General features: G+C 39.1%; 1 protein-coding gene across 6 annotated transcripts in view; it reads left to right on the top strand.

The window, feature by feature from the left end:
• Positions 1–19317, top strand: part of dennd4c (DENN/MADD domain containing 4C) — a 193019-nt gene extending 173702 nt beyond the window's left edge. For 4 of the 6 annotated variants that reach the window (XM_084691295.1, XM_084691293.1, XM_084691292.1 and 1 more), the window contains 5 exons: positions 14568–14705; positions 16265–16382; positions 16715–16868; positions 17029–17093; positions 17967–19317. In XM_084691295.1, the coding sequence (XP_084547421.1) occupies positions 14568–14705; positions 16265–16382; positions 16715–16868; positions 17029–17093; positions 17967–18103 (612 nt within the window). In that variant the 3' untranslated portion in view covers positions 18104–19317. Of the gene's footprint in view, positions 1–14567; positions 14706–16264; positions 16383–16714; positions 16869–17028; positions 17094–17966 lie in introns of those variants that run through there. The other 2 variants (XM_084691291.1, XR_014746727.1) reach the window with 2 other exon arrangements.
• The last annotated feature ends 667 nt before the right edge of the window (positions 19318–19984 follow it).

The following is a 19984-nucleotide window of genomic DNA, read 5'->3' as shown; positions in this document are numbered from 1 at the left end:
CACATAACACAAATCATGTCATGCTCTTGCAAAGAAATAGCAGACGTATGTAGCCTACGAAGATTTACGTGGCAGAGACTCAAGAGGACTCAAGCGAATTGTCCCAGCACCAGCGAGGAGGTAGGTAGCCAGGAAGACCAGCCAAATTCTTTGCAATCGTTGGATGCAAAAACAACTCCTTTCGAATGCTCTGCCAGTGCTGCACACCCAAGTACCACAAGCTAATGGCTGACTAGAATAAAAGCTATTGATAACATTCTAGCATTAACTAGTCATCATATCTTTCCCTTAGTGAAATACATGTTAATGCTAAGTAGTACACATATATATGGTTCTTTAATGTATTTGCATTGTTCGAAAATGTGTTCATTTTCAATGGGCATACACAGGTCTAACCCACATTTTTCAACATTAACATTTCATTATAACATTATAGTCATTATGGCCTTTAGAAAAAAAATTGGGGGGGGATTTTTTTTAAATTTTTTATTATAGTGCTTTGTCACAAGTTAATCAAAAGAGGTATAATCGTATCTTTTACAAAGTGGACAAAGAGTTTGACAATCACATCAGACGGGCCTGTACATGTGCTTCCTTGAGCAGGGGGACCTTGCGGATGCTGCAGGATTTCAGTCCTTCAGGGCATAGTGTGTTACCAATCGTTTTCTTGGCCATGGTCCCAGCTACCTTGAGATCATTGACCAGATCCTCCCTTGTAATTCTGGGATGATTCCTCACTATTCTCATGATCATTGCAACTCCACGAGGTGAGATCTTGCATGGAGCCCCAGACTGAGGGAGACTGACAGTTATTTTGTTTTCATTGGTCGCGTTTATTATAGTATTGCTCCCACAGATGTCGGAATTATTTCATATTACCGTCAAACCTTTAGATATATTGGTTGCTATTAAGACGTGAAGTTACTTTCGGTAAATATGTAAAAAAGTGCTTCTCAACAACATTGCCGACCCTGCCTTTAAAATGCTAATCAATTTCTAACGATTTTGACATGCGTTTTTCTGGATTTTGTTATTTTGTCTCTCGTTGAAATAACCTACCATTGAAATTATAGACTGATCGTTTGTATGTCAGTGGGCAAATGTACAAAATCAGCAGGGGATGAAATACATTTTGTTTTTTTGACATGTATCTTATACATCTCAAGGCAATTGGAGTAGTTGCAGATTTTAAGTTATTTTTGAAGTTGTTCACATATAGTCACCGTAGAGAAAAAAGTCATCATGCTGACATTATTGGTTCTTATTACTTTTTTGTTCCCCATGACCAAAAAGGGCTTCACACCGACCAGTGGCTGATCTAGTACATTTTACATGGGGTGGCAAAGGGGGGGCAAGAAGTCTTGTCAGGGTGGCATGGGTAAACGGTACGTGGGAATCCGTATATGTGAATGGCTTTAACAAAACAAAAACAGGACCAATTTTCAGCACAGTCATGTAATGGCCCAAACCAGCCCACCCCCACCAGGGGCCGAGCCATACTTGAACATTCGAGACTTAACCCGAACCTAGGACCAAGGTGCTGTTGATAACGTTATTTGAAATCCGAACTTCACAGTAAGGCGAGCGTGCAGAATTGTTTTGCATTAATTTCAGTGCAAAATATTTTTTTTTAGCTTTATGTTATATGAACATTACGTTGGACTCATATTGTTATATTTCAGGAAATTACAAGCAAAATGTTTACCTGAAAGATTTGCAGCTTTTGAGAAAACATATTTTTCCCACCCTTGCAGGAACCTAGATTTATGAAGTAACAGATCTTTCTTTTTTTACTTAGCTTTTTCAGTTCCTCCTGGCATCTTTTTCCCATCCATTTTATTATGTTCCCATCATCTTCATCTTGCTAACTCCCTCCACAACAATAAATGACAGTTTAGGGTTGTCTCCATGGCAACAACCTTGGTACAAGCACTTGTGTTTGAGAAAGACAGCATGCGCGACAACTGAAAACGGCACTTTTTAATGTACGGTCTCATGTGTTTATTTAAATTAAAAGCTAGTGTAGCTTATTAGCTTACTTATCAGTCACATAGGGTTAACAAACTTAACACATATTATTTTATTCGGTGTGTGAAAAAAAAACTAAGAGAAAGCAGGCGATCTGCTGGTCCAATTTATGAGCGGGCAGAGCGGCCCATCGGGAATTCTCCCAATTCTTCCGATGGACACTCCGAGCCTGAGCGCAGTGAAAAAAAAAAAACTGTGCATCTTTTAAAAAGTCAAAGTATAAAAAGCAAAATGAAAATTCAAAGTAGCCTGCAATATTTGTGTCCAAGATGCAGTGGACTACAAGCATAAAACTGCAGACAATTCTCAAGTTGGCCTACTTATTATAGCCTACTTAAAAACATATCATTATTGTCCACAAATGACCCATGATCACCCATCTTTTTTAGGAAAGCTTAAGGCGATACAGTTGTTATGCTTTGCAGATAACATTTCAAAAACCTGAGAGTAAGTGGATTTTGTAGGGCTGCTTCGATAAATGATCGATCTCCCAACTGGCACTATATTATTGTGTGTTGTAACGTAAGGTTGGCAAAACAGCAACCATCAGTAAACGTTATGGATACAAGCAATTACATATTAAGCTGTTCTTGTCTTTACTAAAATCAATACTAATCAAAGGAGTGCTCTTACAAATGAAGCAATTTTACTTTTGGCTAACGTAATTGACTTGCTGTTTTTGCTGATGCTGAATCGTCTATAGCAGGGGTTCTCAACCCTGTCCTCAGGGACCCCCTGTCCTGCTTGTTTTAGATGTTTCCCTGCTCCAACACCTGATTCAAATGCACGTTCGTTACCAGGCTTCTACAGACCTTGATAACGACCCTTTTATTTGAATCAGGTGTGTTGGAGCAGGGAAACATCTAACATGCAGGACAGGGGGTCCCTAAGGACAGGATTGAGAACCACTGGTCTATAGCATACATTACATTCATTACCAATGTACATTTAAGTTGAACGTGTGTTTAAACTTCACCTGGGAAAACTGACTTCACCTTCAGAGGCTCGGGGACAGCTCATTTGCTCCAGTCTTTGCCGGGCTGCAGTGCCACCGCACCGCAGCAGACTCGCTTTTTGTGAGCCAGACTGTGTGAACTCCGCTCTGCACGTTTGATGCAGGGACGTAGCTATTTGAGGGGCGGGGGGCTAATAAAACGTTTAAAATAAAACATTTAATTGTTCACTTTTGGTAAATGTATTGTTCAGTTCAATGTTTTGAGAAGCTTGTGGACATAGTGGCGGTTTGTTTTTACAAGTACAGTTTTTGGATCACCAAAGTTAGGGGGGCAGCTGGGGGGGCAAGGCTTTAGAGTGGGGGGTTAGCTGCCCCCCCGTTGCCCCCCTGTAGATCCGCGCATGACACCGACATACAGATATTTTGGCCAGTTGGGGTTGAAATTCCATAAATGTGAAAGTGACACTTATCAACGTTGTCATTGCACACATTCTATGATCAGGCCCATGCTTTCTTAACAGTGTAAGTCTTTAGTTTCATTGTGGCATAGAAGATGGAAAAATTACCAAGCTGTGTTTGGTTGATTAAACTGTTCTGGAAAAGAAGACCTTCTGTTTCTGTTAGCTCTTTGTTTCCGTTTTTAACTACTAGAAGTGCGTCCCTTCAGACAGGGACGTTGTTACTGACACGTAATGGTTGCTAGAAGGGGCATCTTGCACGGAGCAAAGGTACGGTCAGAAAATTAACATGCCTTTGTCAATCTATAATTGATTTCCGTGTTAGTCAGTGGTTGTTTCATTAGAGCGGTTATTGTCTAGCGCTTCATTTATTCATTCAATTCTTCATTGCAGCCAGATGTAAGAGGTTGTAAAATGCTCATTTACTCATTTATAACTCTCGATATTTCAGAAATGCTATTGTGAGCTATTTTGTTGAGTGGGCTGTTATGATGTTAGGCAGGAGTTACAAAAGGGCGACTTTGATTGTGAAGGAGGTAGTCGTGTTCAAAGGTAGTGGTCGAACTGGCCGAATTGAGGAGTCACGGAGCCCTGTAGTCTGTCCGTATCTCTAATCTCTCTAATAATGCCAGAAATCTCTGTGTGTGTTTGTGTGTCCCATGTTAGTTTCCCACGATTATCTAGAGAACCGTCCCTCTGCAGGTCAATGGAGTGCAGTGCCAATATTGACATTGGTAACAATATTTATAACAAATATCAATATTTTTAAAAACAATACCCATTTTTCATGTGCCTCCATGGGCATCCTGGGAAATCATCTCAGTCCCTTCACTCTGATTGGTCCTCTGGTCATCCCTCGCACCATACACTTCACTAGCGGGTGAACTAGGAGACTGTATTGGAGGCTGTATGATAACTTAAATTAATTTTGTCTTGTTAATGAGAATGCGATTAACAAAGGCATTTGCTATGAAATGAAACAAAGCGCTTAGAGCTAAAAGAAAAATATGGAAATTCTATTTTGTTATTTAGAAGCGAATTTGCTTTTACAACCGATATGGTCTGCCTAATGCTGACTGCTGGCATAACATTGAATCTCTGCTTTCAAAGGGGTTTCTTTATGAATTAAATGCTAGCTAACAGAACGACAATATAAAGTGGATATACTTCAACCGTTGTGCATGTAAGGACTTTTGTTATGAACTACATGTTTAGATGTTTGTTGTGGTCAGACAATTTAGCAGAGAACCAATATAGTAGATTCAAATCAACATAACATATGCAATTTATAACGTAGGAAACAGCAGACAAATGAAGGCTACATTATCCATTTATCCATAATACATTTGCATGATTGTAGCCTACCACAGCATTTACAATTTGACTGAATAGATGATGTGGAGGTTGAAAAAGTACTTCAAAGATGATATATGACAGAAAGTGCTTTTCCTGCAGAAAACGCATTGGAATGCTGAAAGACGATTTTTTTTTATTGCTGAAAATACAGGAATTAGAAAATACCCGCTGAATACTGAAATGAATTTAAAAAATGTGTGAGTCACACAAAAGAAGGTGGGTGGAAGCTGAACTGCATCATCTAACAAAGCTAAGAGCTTAAATACAATGCAGGAAAGCTGAACTGTTAAACAGAAGAAGAAGTAGGCTAGTCGTAACAAGAATATTCTAGTTTTAACAGCTGAAATTATAGTTGGGATAGGAATAGCAGTAGCTGATACAGTAATAGCCTATCAGTGAGTGTGTTTACGTGCATACTAATACACCGATTGTAACCCAATAATGATCATGTAAACACCTTTATCTGATTTCCAAGGTGGGGTTAACAGACTAGCCTTACGTTGTCATACTCATAATTCTAGTCATAGAACATGAGTCTGAAACCGCTCTGTTGGAGGTAGCCAGGCTATTAACAGACATCCCAACCTGCAGAGACTCATTTCCGGGAGGTTGCTTCCAATTTTTGGAAACTGCACATGTCTGCCACTTGTTTAAAATTTACAGCGCGTATGATTTAATTTTAATTAGTCTACCTAAAATAGCCTAGTTGTTAACACGGAGAACGGATAACTGTGTTTAACGTGTGTTTGTGGCGCTAGTATGCTAGTGCAACAAAGTTGTTACTTAGTAACATGTAGCCAGCTAGACGCTGAGCAGAACTTTGTAGCTAGCTAGCCCAGTAAGATTCAATTTGTTGATTGAATGAAACACAGCAGAAGGGCCGATACAGAAAGACATGGCGACACGTTGTTGCAGGATGATGGTGGTGCAAGTTGTCCGTGGAGCATACAACGATAAATAAAAAGAATCATGTAGACGCGTTTATTGAGTAATCGCATAACTATTTACACATGTAAACGGGGTAATCGTATTATTGGCATAAACCAGGGGTGGGGAACCTTTTGTCTGCAAAGGGCCATTTGGATATTTATAAAATCATTCGGGGGCCGTACAGAATTATCAACTTAAAAATGTGCCTGCTATATTTGGTCAAACATTTAATTAACTCACCCCTAATGTGATGGCTGGAACTGCTTCTCTTTGTGATGTTCGCTGGCACGGATGCAGCCTGATTTGACTGGGGGTGCAGTGAACCTTTCTGGGGGGGTATCATGATTACGGAAAGTTATTGTATTATTTTTTTATATTGCTACCATTTTTGAGACTGCTTATCGATCTGAGTGTGCTGAGCGGAGCCAGACGTTGTAAACATTCGGGGCTTAGGCCAAACCAACAACGTATTCTGGGTTTGATTTACCAGAAAGGAATTCCAAACTCAATGCGAGCGCGCCTCCACGGTCCTCTCCCACATATGAAAATAGTGCTGCTGCCAACGATATATGCACCTAATAATATGGTTCCTGCAGTGCCATGGCGGGCCGGACCAAATGATGTCGGGCCGGACGTTCCCCACCCCTGGCATAAACAGACAATTGCTAGAAATCGGATTTCTCATGGTCAAGTAAACGAGTCACCTCTTGTAAATTGTATCAGGTTGAAATACTATCAAACTCTGTCTTGTGACTCCACTAATCAGCTAATACCAATCACCTGTGTGAGAAACTGAGTGGTGCGTGTCTGTCATTGCCAAGGTGATGGTGCAGCTATGATTGCTAACGCGCTGAGGGAAGAGAATAACAGAAATGGAGCTAGAATCCACACCTCAAACAAGTTAATCTAGACGCAAAACTATACGTCCAATCCAAAAAATATATATGATATATAATAGATATTTTCCGAGACCCAAGACTCTGCCAAAACCAGAGATGTCCTTTATATGTCTGTGCGGTCGGAAATACAACTATACCGGCAGTTTCAAAATCTTGTTCTTTTTGGTTTCTCTGACGAATTTGTCACCAGATTTGCATTGGTCTCTATGGGGCGAGAGTTGGACTTTGTCTCGCTTTCGTGGGGCTCTGAACAAATGTGTAAGTCTGTTGGAATCCACAGACAACTGTCTACAACCAGCACAACATTAGCTATCTATTGATCCAAAAATGAAGCATGAAGAGAGAAAATTGTGGCAATGCTGGCAAACTATAAATCTTTTTTGAAGAAGATTTCAAAGCTCCCCTCCACTCTAAGCATTTCAGTCAGCACTCTAGGCTCTCACATACACACAGTGGCGGAACGAGACTTTTATACATGGGGTGGCCAAGGGGTGGCCAGGGCTACTTCAGGGATTCCACAGACCAAGACTGAAAATGTGTGTGTAACCTTAGCCTGGCATCTAAGCAGTGTAAATTATTAATATGATTGCCGATGAGAAATAGAAATTAAAATGCACTTGAGCCTGAGTTTCTTCAGTGTGGCCTAGTATGGTCCACTAGGGTAACTTTAATCAAATTATACATTTACTATGAATACACTGTCTCTACATCTGAATTGCCACTCATGTCTTTCTTACACACACTGTAGTGTAGGCTACTCACAAACTGGAGAGACTTTGGTCATTCTGTTTTCATGAATACACTGTATAATCTGGGTCTAACCAGGTTAGATCCTTCTTTTACATTAAAACATAACTTTGAATGTATACTCACACAAAAAATGCCACAGCCTTCAAAACAAGAACAGTCATGAATCAACAACCAACATTTTAAAGTGAGGCTTAATCTGGGAAAAAAAACATTTGTGTATGCTTACATGTGTGGCCTACAAACACAGGCTAAACTTGGCATGTGACTGACTGACTAGTATGCTGTTCTGAGGTCTTGGGGTGGTGCAAGGACTGGGGTTTATTTCCACCTGATCCTGTTTTCCCAGCTTTTTGAAGAAGTCTGCTATCTCACCCTTTCTTTTAATGTTTGAAGTGAACACTAAGCAAAAATAACATGTAGGCTTACACATCCAATTACCCACATTTGAGTCCAATCTCTATCTTAAACATAATTCCATTATTATCTACAATCAACTACTAGATCATGGCAAGCCCTTCTCTGAAATACGTATTTCGAACAGGCATTATACAATAGCAAACAGAGTATATCTGTAGCGTTAATCTTTTGTAACGTTAATACATTGACAAGGCTCAAGGAATCTTAGCAGTTAAGTACAGTGATAGTGTAGCGATCCACACCAAAAGACGTGTCTTATGTTAGGCTGTTACTTGGTTGTTTACCAGTAGTGTTCGCGGGGTCCGACATGCCAATCAACCTGCTGTCTGCTTGCTAATCACGGGAATGCCCAGATTGTTCAGATGCCGGGCATCCTGTGGTTGCAGAAAGGGTATGGAGGGGGGTTGGCAGGGGGGTTGGAGCATTCGAAGTTAAGACCAGGTTGGTTTAGCGTCTGTGTTTCACAAGAGACAGTTACTATTGTTTTGTGGGCTACCTTTTATTTAGCGAGGGCTAGGGCCAAACAGCTGGGCGATTGTTTCTTTCTGACCTAGTCAAGTCATTACAATACATTTCAAATGGCTAAATGATACTGTTGTTGTTGTGTGCTATATAAATGAAAATCGAAAAAACAAAATTGAATCACCTATACCAGGAACTGCGCTGTTAGCTAGGCCTACTAAGTTAGTGCTAAGTGCTAAACAAAAACATAGACATTTCTCTTATCTGAACCAAATTGCCAATATGCATCTTTTTTTACGGCTCTGCGGCCCAGCAACTCAACTTTCATAACATTGTGTTCAGGAAGCCTCGACCCCAATGCTAAACCTTAAAACGATAACTGTAATATGATGCTCTTGTTTTCCGTCGCTGGCGCTGTATCAGACGCTGGCGTAGTGATTTGTGACTGACTGGTGAACTGTGGAAATATCCTCGAAAAATGCACTGCCAGATGTCACAAGAAACAGAAGAAGTTGAATAAAGATTCAAAGAACAATAGTTGCTGAAGCAGCATTCCAACAATTTGAATTCCTCCGGTCAGAGGACATCTATTGTTATTGGTATTATTAGGGCTCCTCCGGTAGGAGAAAACCTAAGTATTCCTATTCCTTTTATTAGGTGCCAAGCAGCAAAGGTGGCGCTACAGGCCACACCCCAATTTGACCATTTTCAAAGTGATGCCATTTGCTTCCCATTTGTCCCAAAATTCTGAAATGTTGTATATATGCCTTATTGCTCATGCGGAACAAAAAAGCCTCAATAACCTATAACAGGCTCCATATTGGATTTTTCTGAACAAAAAAGATTAAGGAAACGTTTTTTCGCTACTCCTCCTTGAATTCCGGTCCAATCTTCCCCATAATTTGCACCCTCAGAGCAACCCTCACTCAGGTATTACTTTTATATTTGATTTTCAAAACAGTTTGTCTGGTACAGCCAATCAAAATCTGCAACAAAGCAACCAAACAGGAAGTTTGGTCAAATCTCAGCAAATCTTTGAGATATCAACCCCAAAGTTGGTATATCGGTGGAAGACACTACATGTGCAATGGCAACTTTATACCTCCAAAAATGATTGATATAAAGCAAATCAAATTTATCGCTAACGTCAAAATAATGCTTTACACATCTGACGGTCAAAAAGTGATAGTCTGATTCAATCACAAGTTCATATGAAGACTCTTGAAAATGTTTAGTACACAAATATGAAAAAAAGTTGAATATAACATGAAAAGTATATTTATTGTGAATATTTTAAATATGCATGCTTGGCTAATTGCTTGAGCTTTTTTCCCAAATCTTCTCTCCCTCTGCTCCTCAGCGCACGTGCTCCAAATTCTCACACACACAAGGGGCCAGAGCCCTTGACACACAGGCAAGGTTGGGGAGACGCACACACAACATGTCAGGACATGTCAGGGAGTCAGATGGCTGAGCGGGTAGGGAATCTGGCCAGTAATCAGAAGGTCGCTGGTTCGATTCCTGGCTATGCAAAATGATGTTGTGTCCTTGGGCAAGGCACTTCTCCCTACTTGCCTCGGGGGGTAATGTCCCTGTACTTACTGTAAGTCGCTCTGGATAAGAGTGTCTGCTAAATGACACCAAAAAAAAATAACATTGTGGGCTGACCAAGCCCCTACCTTCACTCCTTGGTCTAGTAGCCATTCTGTGGCTAGTTTGGCCACAGCTAATTCTTCTGTTAAAAGAAACAGAAGGTCTTCTTCAGAACTATAAAGTTGAATCAACCAAAAACAGCTTGGTCATTTTATCATCTTCTTTGGCACAATAAACTAAGGACTAGACTTTTAAGATAGCATAACCAATCAATTTGGTGAGGGAGGGTTCCTCCATAGACAGTTGGTGACAGAGAATTTCAGACAATAACTTAAACATAGTCTTGCATCAAGAGTAAAGTCAAAACATAGAATACATGTGCTAATGGTTGTTGAAACTCATTGTTCTGAGTTGGTGCATTGACAACCTCAAACAGCATGAGTCTGCCACTTGGCCTAATGAAAAAGCTAATTTGCAATGCAGCTATGGGAGGTTCTAGACCAGTGGTTCTCAACCCTGTCCTCAGGGATCCCCTGTCCTGCATGTTTTAGATGTTTCCCTGCTCCAACACACCTGATTCAAATAAAAAGGTTGTTATCTAGCTCTGTAGAAGCCTGGTAACGAACATGCATTTGAATCAGTTGTGTTGGAACAGGGAAACATCTAAAACAAGCAGGATAGGGGGTCCTTGAGGACAGGGTTGAGAACCACTGTTCTTGACCATTGGGGTGCCAAGCTGGGGCCAGTTATACTGTTAGAAAGGCCAGTTACATTCAACATTATTGTTGTATCCATATAGTCTTCTTCCCAGCATTGCAGGCACTAACAGGCAAAAGCAGTGGTGCGCAGAAATGTTTCATAGGAGTGGTGAAAAAGAGAAGCAGAACAGTGGAACTCCATCCCACTACCATTATTTCTTATTCACTCTCATCTGTGTTGTATATCTTTAACTGAAATAGTATAAGCCTACATGAAAGTTTCAAAGTCAAAGTGTAGTAATGCAGAATAGAGGAACTGGGAAATTATGTGGATGTCCCAAAAAAACTGAGACAATTGATGACAGAGAGGTGCTGACATTAAGTTAAACATAGTCATGCTTTAGGAGTAGAGTAAAACATAAAGACTAAATGTGTAAATGGATGTTGAAACTCAGTGCTCTGAGTTGGTGCATGTCAGTTTAGAAAAGGTAGCCTTTTAAACCTCTAGGTTTAAAACAAATATAATATGATTGGAACTCTCTTTTAGTTGTATTTGACATTTAACAGACATTTAATTAATTTAGTAAGTTATTTGAGTCCATAACACATTAGCCTACATATGGTATAAAAACACTGCAGTCAGATTTTCCAAAATTGCCAGCTTCGATGTTATCTTTACATACAGATTGTGTTTACAAATAATGAGGATGCGCACGCAGCTTCAAGGCACCACCACCCCTTTCTGAATAAAGTTTGATTGATAGTGGGTGATGTGGAGAACTTGAGCAAGAACACGGTCTGCCACACAATTTGCAACGGATTTTCTTTAATGGCTGTTGCCACCATATTCCGATTAATGGAGGGATGGAAAAGAGATATCCAAAGGGAAATGTATGCAAATGATATCATATTTTACAACTTAATGCATTGTTTGCTCATTTAAACATACATTTATGGGAAACTAGTAATGAAAACAATATTTGACCTACTATTAGTCATCAACTTGGGAGGTTTCATGTTGACATGTTATCCCTATTCACTGGGGTGTCTCCCCTTAACCCTTTTGTCCTTTGGTTGCTTTGACCCATTTTCTAATCATTTCCATATCAGAAATTGTGGTTTCTTTCAACCAAAAAATTTCAAAATCCATTTTTCGAAAGTGAGGTATCATTGGATTCCTTAGATGTAGATGATTCAACTGGACCCTATGAAGTCATTGTCATCATGAAGGTTTTTCCATCATTTTGTATTTTCTGAAAAACCTACTTTTTCGAACTCCTCCTAGGCCGCTGCTCCGATTTTCATAAAAATCGTATTTGATCATCTTCAGACTATACTTTCATTGATAAGTCAAACCGTTCACAAATAATGCGCAAAGGATTTTGACAAAGAGCACGCCAAACCAGCTGTGAGGCCATAACTCTGCAACCATTAATCATATGGAGACAAACCATTGGAAATGTAATCACAAGCATGATTTACTGGTAGTTGCAGTTTCGGCACAGCATCACCTACTGGTCAGGTAATGCAACAAAAAAAACGCTTTTTTTGTGTCTCTTCTGATTCTACGTGGCATACCAAGGTGAAAGATATCACTTTGTCCCGGGCCGCCATTTTGGATGTCGGCCATTTGGAATTTTCATAAAAAACGACCACAATCACCTTTAGACCACAATCACAGATATGTCAAAATATGACTGTATTACAGCTGTTTATACTTGGGTATAATCTGACGCTTGCCACAGGAAAAAGTCTACGTGATTTCCCCTGCACCCCATTACCCCAAATTGGGGAACAAATAAATGTCAAGGACCCATAACATCACTTACGAATTGTTCTTGTACTCTCCAAACTTGGGACAACCTTCAAAACTCTTCTTTTCTTGACCCATAAGTCCAATGTGTAGAATACATGTCTTTTTATAGTTTGAAAAGGGATAAGGAATGCAATGCAAAATGTCTGAAAGTGGTGTATTTATGTAAATGTCCACATTGCCTCAATATCTTTGTTTCAATACATTTAAATTTACATTACATTACATTTATTCATTTAGCAGACGCTTTTATCCAAAGGGACTTCCAAGAGAGAGCTTTACAAAGTGCATAGGTCACTGATAATAACAACAAGATAGCCCCAAAGCGGGTAGCCAAAACAAGAAGCACACATTGTGAACAAGTGCCAAAGGGAAAAACCATAAGAGCATGTAGTTAAGCAAGTTATTATTAAAAAACATGAATCTCTAAGTGCAAGTTTACCTATAGAAAAGCAAGCAACAGTAAAATAAAAATAATATTAACTAAAATAGAATACAACAGTTTAAAATAGCTACCACTAACCAACAAGAGCAACAGTCTCTAAGCAAGAGTCATTGTGATCCTTGAGGAAACTAGCATTGGGTTCAGCAAACCATTCCTAAGTACCGTTGTACTCCTGGAACAAGTGTGTCTTGAGCCTTCTTTTGAAGGTGGAGAGACAGTCTGTGTCTCTGATGGAGGTGGGTAGTTGATTCCACCACTGGGGGGCCAGGCAGGAGAAGAGCTTGTGTTGGGACCGGGCAGTCTTGAGCGGTGGGACCTCCAGACGGTAGGTAGGTGGTGGTAGGTAGGTGGCGGGTGGGGGTAAATCAAATATAATTTTGACTGATGGTTTATGAAACCTAATAGGCTTCAAGATGACATCACTCTAAAGTACCGTGCGAAATTTCACCTTGGTATGTCAAAAAATGACAGAATTATAGCTGTTGAACTTTGGCTGACTCTTAACAATGCTTGCCACAGGAGAAACGGCTTGATTTTTTTAAACAGTAACTGAACACAGCAATAACTAGCTCTATGAATGGCTCAATTGGATGAGACGCTGTGCTGGTAAGTGAATTCATTGCGGATTGATTCAAATCTGTTTTTTTACGTTTTGATTCTGACAAAGAACAGTTTCTAATTTTCTGGTCAATCCTCCGGTTGTAAAACACCCTTTGATTACCCTTTGTTATTTGGGGTAATACACACACTCGCATTACAGTGTGTTTATTCACACACATTCTTGATGCTATCTACCTTTACATAGCAACAGTAACTGGGCTGTTAGCTGCAGAGGTAATGTTACAGCCACATTCTAAGGGAAACTAGGCTTAGTAACCATAGGCCAAGGCTGTAGCCATGGAGTCAACATTGGGGGGGACAAATTACATTTATGATAATTTCGGACAGCGTCCGTGGTTGCCTGTCGTAGCTTACCACATTTATATTTGTATTCTTATATCAATATGTTGGGGGGGGGGGCATTTTTACCAGATTTGTCCCCCCAATTATATATTATGATTACAGCCTTGCCGTAGGCTACACAGTAAAGCAACAAAATGATATAGCGTTAGTTGACTTACTTGTCCGAGGTTTGTAGCTGGACCAAGGAGAGTTGGTACTGATCCAGACTACGGCATAGTATTGGCCCAAGTTGAGGAAACGTTGGCGCAGACATACACAACTTTGGGAAGTTGTGTTGGCACATTTCCAGAGAAAATACAATTAAGACACTGGTCCTTCAAAGGCTCGGACGAAAGAACAAAAAAATACTTGGTTTGCATTTGTACATCCAAACACTGAGCAACTGTTATGCTTCATTCGTTTGCAAGACATGAGGAAAAAGCGATATCGCACTCACACAGCTCAGTTTCTCATGGGCGGGCCAGATTCTCTGAGTGGGCAAAGCAGAGAAAAGGGAAGTAACCTTCCCTCTTATGACGACATAAGAGGAACATTTTCAAAACCGAGCGTTTGAGCTTTAGTTTCCTCAAAGGCGGAGAAGAATACCCAGGGCTTGGTTTACACCTATCAACATTTTCTAGCCACTGGGGGACCAAAGGCAGGCTAGGGGAACTCATATTAATGTAAAATAACCTATGATGCTAAAGTGACATGTTCATGTCATGGGACTTTTAACACAAACTACTCTTATTAGTCTTAGTCTTTACTTGACCTGTTATTTTGGTGAAATCATTTATGTATTTTTTGTGTTTGCATATCAGGTTATCTACACTCAAAAATTCCTGAGTCAGCATCCTATAATTTTCTGGAATCTGGTGTGGTATTTCCATCGTTTGGATCTGCCAAGTAACCTGGCAGGCCTCATTCTCACCTCCGAACACTGCAACAATGGAGTGCAGGTTGGTTCTTTCTCTTGTTCTCATTATGTTTTTTATATCTTAAATACAGATGCTTTCAATTTTATCTGGAGACAATATGCTTTATGTTATGCTATGTATGTTTTTTTTAAGTTTAATCTAAGCAGCCATAAATAAAGGTTTTTAATGTAGCTTTGAAATTGTGTCAGCCTCCTTTGAAACAGGGAGTTTCAAAGTTCCCTGCCCCCAGCAGTTTTTTTGTTGATTATGGGAACTACAAGATAACCGGCATTTTGCGGTCATAGTTTCCTTATTGGGTGCAAGGATACCAGAGAGGTAAATCGGTCCTAATCCGTGTATTGATTTGTAGGTTAGGAGTAGGATTTTGAAATCAGCTCTGGTTTGGGAGCCATTGTAGAGAGGCGAGAGTAAATGTTTTATGGTTGTATTTTCTCGTTCTAGTAAGCAGTCTTCCCTTGGCATTTTGCAACAGTCTCAAATTTTTGATATAGGTATTTGGGAGGCCAGAGAATAATACATTGCAGTAGTCCAATTGGGATGTAACAAATGCATGTATACATCATCCTTTTAGGGGAAATTTCTTATTTTAGTGATGTTGAGTACATGGAAAAATGCAGTTTCACTAATGTCTTAATATGGTATTCAAATGAGAGGTATGGATCCACTGTCATTTTTGACCAGCTGGCCAGAGTTTGATGAGTATGTTTTATCCAAGCTGAGAAGTACGAAATTGGCTGTTGTTCTTAGACATGTTCTTATCGCACAGAATGGTAAATGAACTGCATTTATATAGCGCTTTTCTACCATAGCGGCACTCAAGGCACTTTACAATGTTTTGCCTCTCATTCACCCATTCATACTCACACTCACACTCACACATACCGAGGGCAGCAAGCTACCATGCAAGGCGCCGGCCTGCCCATCGGGAGCAACTTGAGGTTCAGAGTCTTGCTCAAGGATACTTGACCGAGGAGAAGTCGGTGATCGAACCGCCAACCTTGCGATTAACAGACAACCCTCTCTACCAACTGAGCCACAGCCGCCCCACACAGGCACGGACACGTTTCAAGAGCGTGTGGTAGTTCTCCAGGCTCTAGGTCTGTGGTTCCCAACCCTTGTCCTCATGGCACCCAGTCCTGCCTGTTTTAGATGTTTCCCTGCTCCAACACACCTGATTCAAATGAATGATCATAAGCAGGCTTCTGCAGAGCTTGATAACGACCCATTCATTTGAATCAGGTGTGTTGGAGCAGGGAAACATCTAAAACAGGCAGGATGGGATGCCCTGAGGACCAGGGTTGGGAACCACTACTCATGGGATATGTATAGATGGGTGTCATCTGCATAGCACTGAGGTTGTCTCCAGAACTTCAAATTTTGTTTCCTAGTGACAGCATGTAGAGAAAATAGCAGAGGACCTAGGACAGAACCCTGCAGTACTCCACAATAGAGCTCCTTCATGAACGTCCGTCACAGTGGACAAATTGTGATCTGTCAGATGGATACAATGTATTTGTTTTTTTGTGTGTGTGTGAGTTTTGTATATGCATGTTTATGTATTTGTCCATGCTTCTTTGTAGCTCCCTCAGACATCTCTGTCTCAGGACAGTAAACAGGTATTTGTGCAGCTGTTGTGGGACAATATCAACCTCCACCAGGAACCTGGGGAACCACTCTACCAGCTCTGGAGAGCACTGTGTGAGTAGACACACAAACATGTAATAAATACATCAAGATTCACAGATATGGGAAACCAGGAGAAGTTTTTGAAGAACCTTGGGAAGGCAATACACGAATATATATTTCCAGGCTTACAATTTTGAATATTTATGGGAATTAAGTAAATTAATGGAAATAAATGTGTGAAATTGTATACTGTGGTACTAATCCTGATACATATTTTATTACATTCTTACATAATATTACATTTTGGTAAGATAAAAAATCTAATCATTTCAATCTCTAAAAACATAAATTGATTAGAAAACCGTTTTCAATGAAGTTTACAATTTCCAGCTGTTGTTTTATAGGGGAGAAGAAGGGGACCTTGGCCCCAACAGACCACCAGGAGACAAGGACCCTGCTAAATAGTATTGTCAGAAGTATTCAGACCAACGATGTCTTCGGCCCCATTAACTTGCTAATTCGAGAGGTGAAACGCCACCCGGAAGTTAAACGCCAGAGGTGAGTTGTTTAATACAATCCTCTGACAAATGTTATAATATAAATATATATATATATATATTTTGTTACCACCTCATTGTTTTCAGATACACTGAGTAATGAATGATAAAAAGCTTCTTTTTTTGTGGGGGGGGGTGGTGGTATTCTCTGTGCCTCTCAGAAGCATCTACAGAGAAATACTGTTTCTTGCACTGGTGGCATTAGGACGGGAGAACATTGATGTGGGTAAGTTAATTGTATGGTGTAACAGTTACTAACAGTAACTGTACAGCTAACTGTATGACTGTTGGATGTTTGATCATTAAGCACATAGATCATGGGCCATGTCGATATACCATACAAGTAATACTATAGTTTTTGTTAAAAAAGAATAGTTGTTTGAGATAAATTAACTTAATTAAGGAAAGACAGACCACCATGTTATATATATTTTATTAAGGGGTCCTTTTGAGATCAGTGTCTATTATTCAAAGGGGGCATCATCCTCTTGACATGGCCCACAGGGATTGGCCTACCTATTTTTTCCATTGATTAAAAGTGTGTAAAATAATCATTAGAAAGGACCTATGCACTTTGTAAAGCTATCTCTTGGAAGTCGCTTTGGATAAAAGCGTCTGCTAAATGAATAAATGTAAAGGCTGGTCCTACTAATTACATGGTCAACAGCTTTTATCAATATTCCTAATTGTATTTAATAACTCATTGTTTGTGTGTGTGTGCATTACCTAAGCCAGACCCAAGTTTGTCTATCCCAAGTACAAAATGAAAAGCATATGTAAAACTTGTCCTTGCTCATCCGGAGTAAAATACATCAATTAATTAGCTTAATAATTTGGTGACAGGTGACCCTTTTTGGCTTTACACAGCTGTTATGCTTATGGTTGTAAATTAATATGTCTTATGTACAACCACAATGTTTGCATAATGCATGCCAAATTGCATCTTTGGGACATTTAAATTTTAAATCAACTTTAAAATGTAGATGGACGATTATGATGTACAGAATAAATTGATGTCATGGATGAATGACTGCACATTCTAAGTACATTGTTTTTGTTATAAAAAGCTGAACATTGTTTCTTTCATGTCTTTTTACAGAGGCCTTCGACAGGGAGTACCGTCTAGCCTATGATGAACTTAGTCCAGATCAGCTCAAGGTCCTGCTTCGCATTGACCAGCCTCCTAGCACCAATGTACAGTTGTGCCTTAAGTGCTTTGGAGCTCCTGTCATCTGACACTTCTCAGTTCATTAATTTCACATGTGGTTCTCTCTTAAAGTACATTGGGAGATCTACAAGAAGGAGTGCAAGGGAGGAGGGAAAATAGGTTGTTGTGATTGGTGCACAACTTTTGTGCAGTGAACAGATTATTTCCACACGTTTATATCATCCAAATATGATACTAAAAAGGTACTTTTCAGCCCTGTCTTTTCTGTAAGGTTTTCATCCATCTGCATAGGTTTTCCAGTGTGCCAGTAACTCTGCTTATTTATCATCCCCCTTAGGGTGCTTTTAAGTAGAATTAAATCTGCTGTTAGTCCTTTAAAGTGCAGATGTCCATATGACTGTGCTTGTCCCTTCTTCTATCCATTCTCATTATTTGTTTCGCTACTTTGTCTACAATGGGAACATTTAAACCATATGTGTGTAGTTTGATGTCAGAATGCCGTCATCACTAAAATAATAACTTGTTGGTCTTAACAATGGATGTTGTGATTTTGTTGTAATGCATTTCTGGACAAGCAGTTTTTGTTGTGTCTTGTATTTGTTGGTTTATCACATAGATGGGAAAGATTTGAGGTCATGGACAATCAATCAGCCAGATCAACTCTAAAACATTCCATGATATAAGCACACATGTCTTAAATACAAAATATCTGTGTATATAATCAGCTTTCCTTTCGTTGAGAAAGCCTAACTATAGAAATATCTAAGTAATTATGTCAAGGTTAGACAAAAAAATTAATCTGTATTTTAGAAAGTTACAGAGCCTACAAATCAATCCCCCAATTGTCATTTAACAGCACTAGGACTTATACTATATACTTTTTGTAGTATAGTACTGTTAGTACTGGCTGTTATTGTACAATGCATTTGATTTGAAAAATATCACACATTTTAAACAATATTTACATGTAAAAATGAATCCCCAATTTAAACTTAATTTGGGGGTTATACGTAGACTGTGATATACCTTTTTTTCCTTAACCTTTTTGTGATTGTTTATTTTTCATTTTTAGCTAATCTTTCATCTGTTTGTAGGGATTCTAATAGAAATAAAATACATCTGTCTTAGAAAGCAAATCAGGTCACATTGCATCTTAATTTAAAAAATGTTAATCAGTGAACATATCTTCAGTAACACAATCTTATGTTGACATTAATTATTATGACCACAACAACATGGACATTTTGCAGATTGTATTTCCATATAAACTATACAAAGTAAATTGTTTCGTGTTTTCATGTATTGTGCACATTGTCTGCCTGTATTTACTTCTTCAGCTCAATATGTTACTATTTTTTTATACAGGGGAAAATAAGCCTGCATTACATTCCTATAAATTCAAGCGAATTTGTGTCGAAACAAGTGCGGCAAGCACGGTTGAATGGTAAATAGATCAGGATTTTGGGCTCACTTTTCACTGAATATCTAGTGCCCTAATACAACTTGAAGGGTTATTCTACTAATTACTACCAATTACTCTGTTAATGCAGAACGTTTAGTACAAATCTACCAATTTAGAAGGTCATGAATAACCAAAATGATTTAGAATTCAACACATATTGGCTAAAATGTTACAACAAAATATAATTTAATTTAATATTGATTGTTGATATGATTCCCCGTGTATGAATGTAAGTACATTTAAATACTTTCCAGAGAAGTAAATGCAACATGTTAAGGATATAATAACGCCCATCTTTGCAAATGGTTTCAGTGATCATGTTATTTTCTGTAGAATAGATATGAATATCTACATAACTTCTGGAGTGACCGATTTGTAACATGTTGAATTATTAATACAAATTATAAATACAAATGTTTGATTTAAATGTGATTAAATAAAAAATATACACCCCAAAAAATGATTCTTAAATAACACACCAAAATGT

The sequence above is a fragment of the Hypomesus nipponensis genome, chromosome 25 (assembly GCF_054491055.1).
Source record: "Hypomesus nipponensis isolate SF chromosome 25, ASM5449105v1, whole genome shotgun sequence".
NCBI lineage: Eukaryota > Metazoa > Chordata > Actinopteri > Osmeriformes > Osmeridae > Hypomesus > Hypomesus nipponensis.
This window is presented reverse-complemented; position numbering and strand designations above follow the sequence as displayed.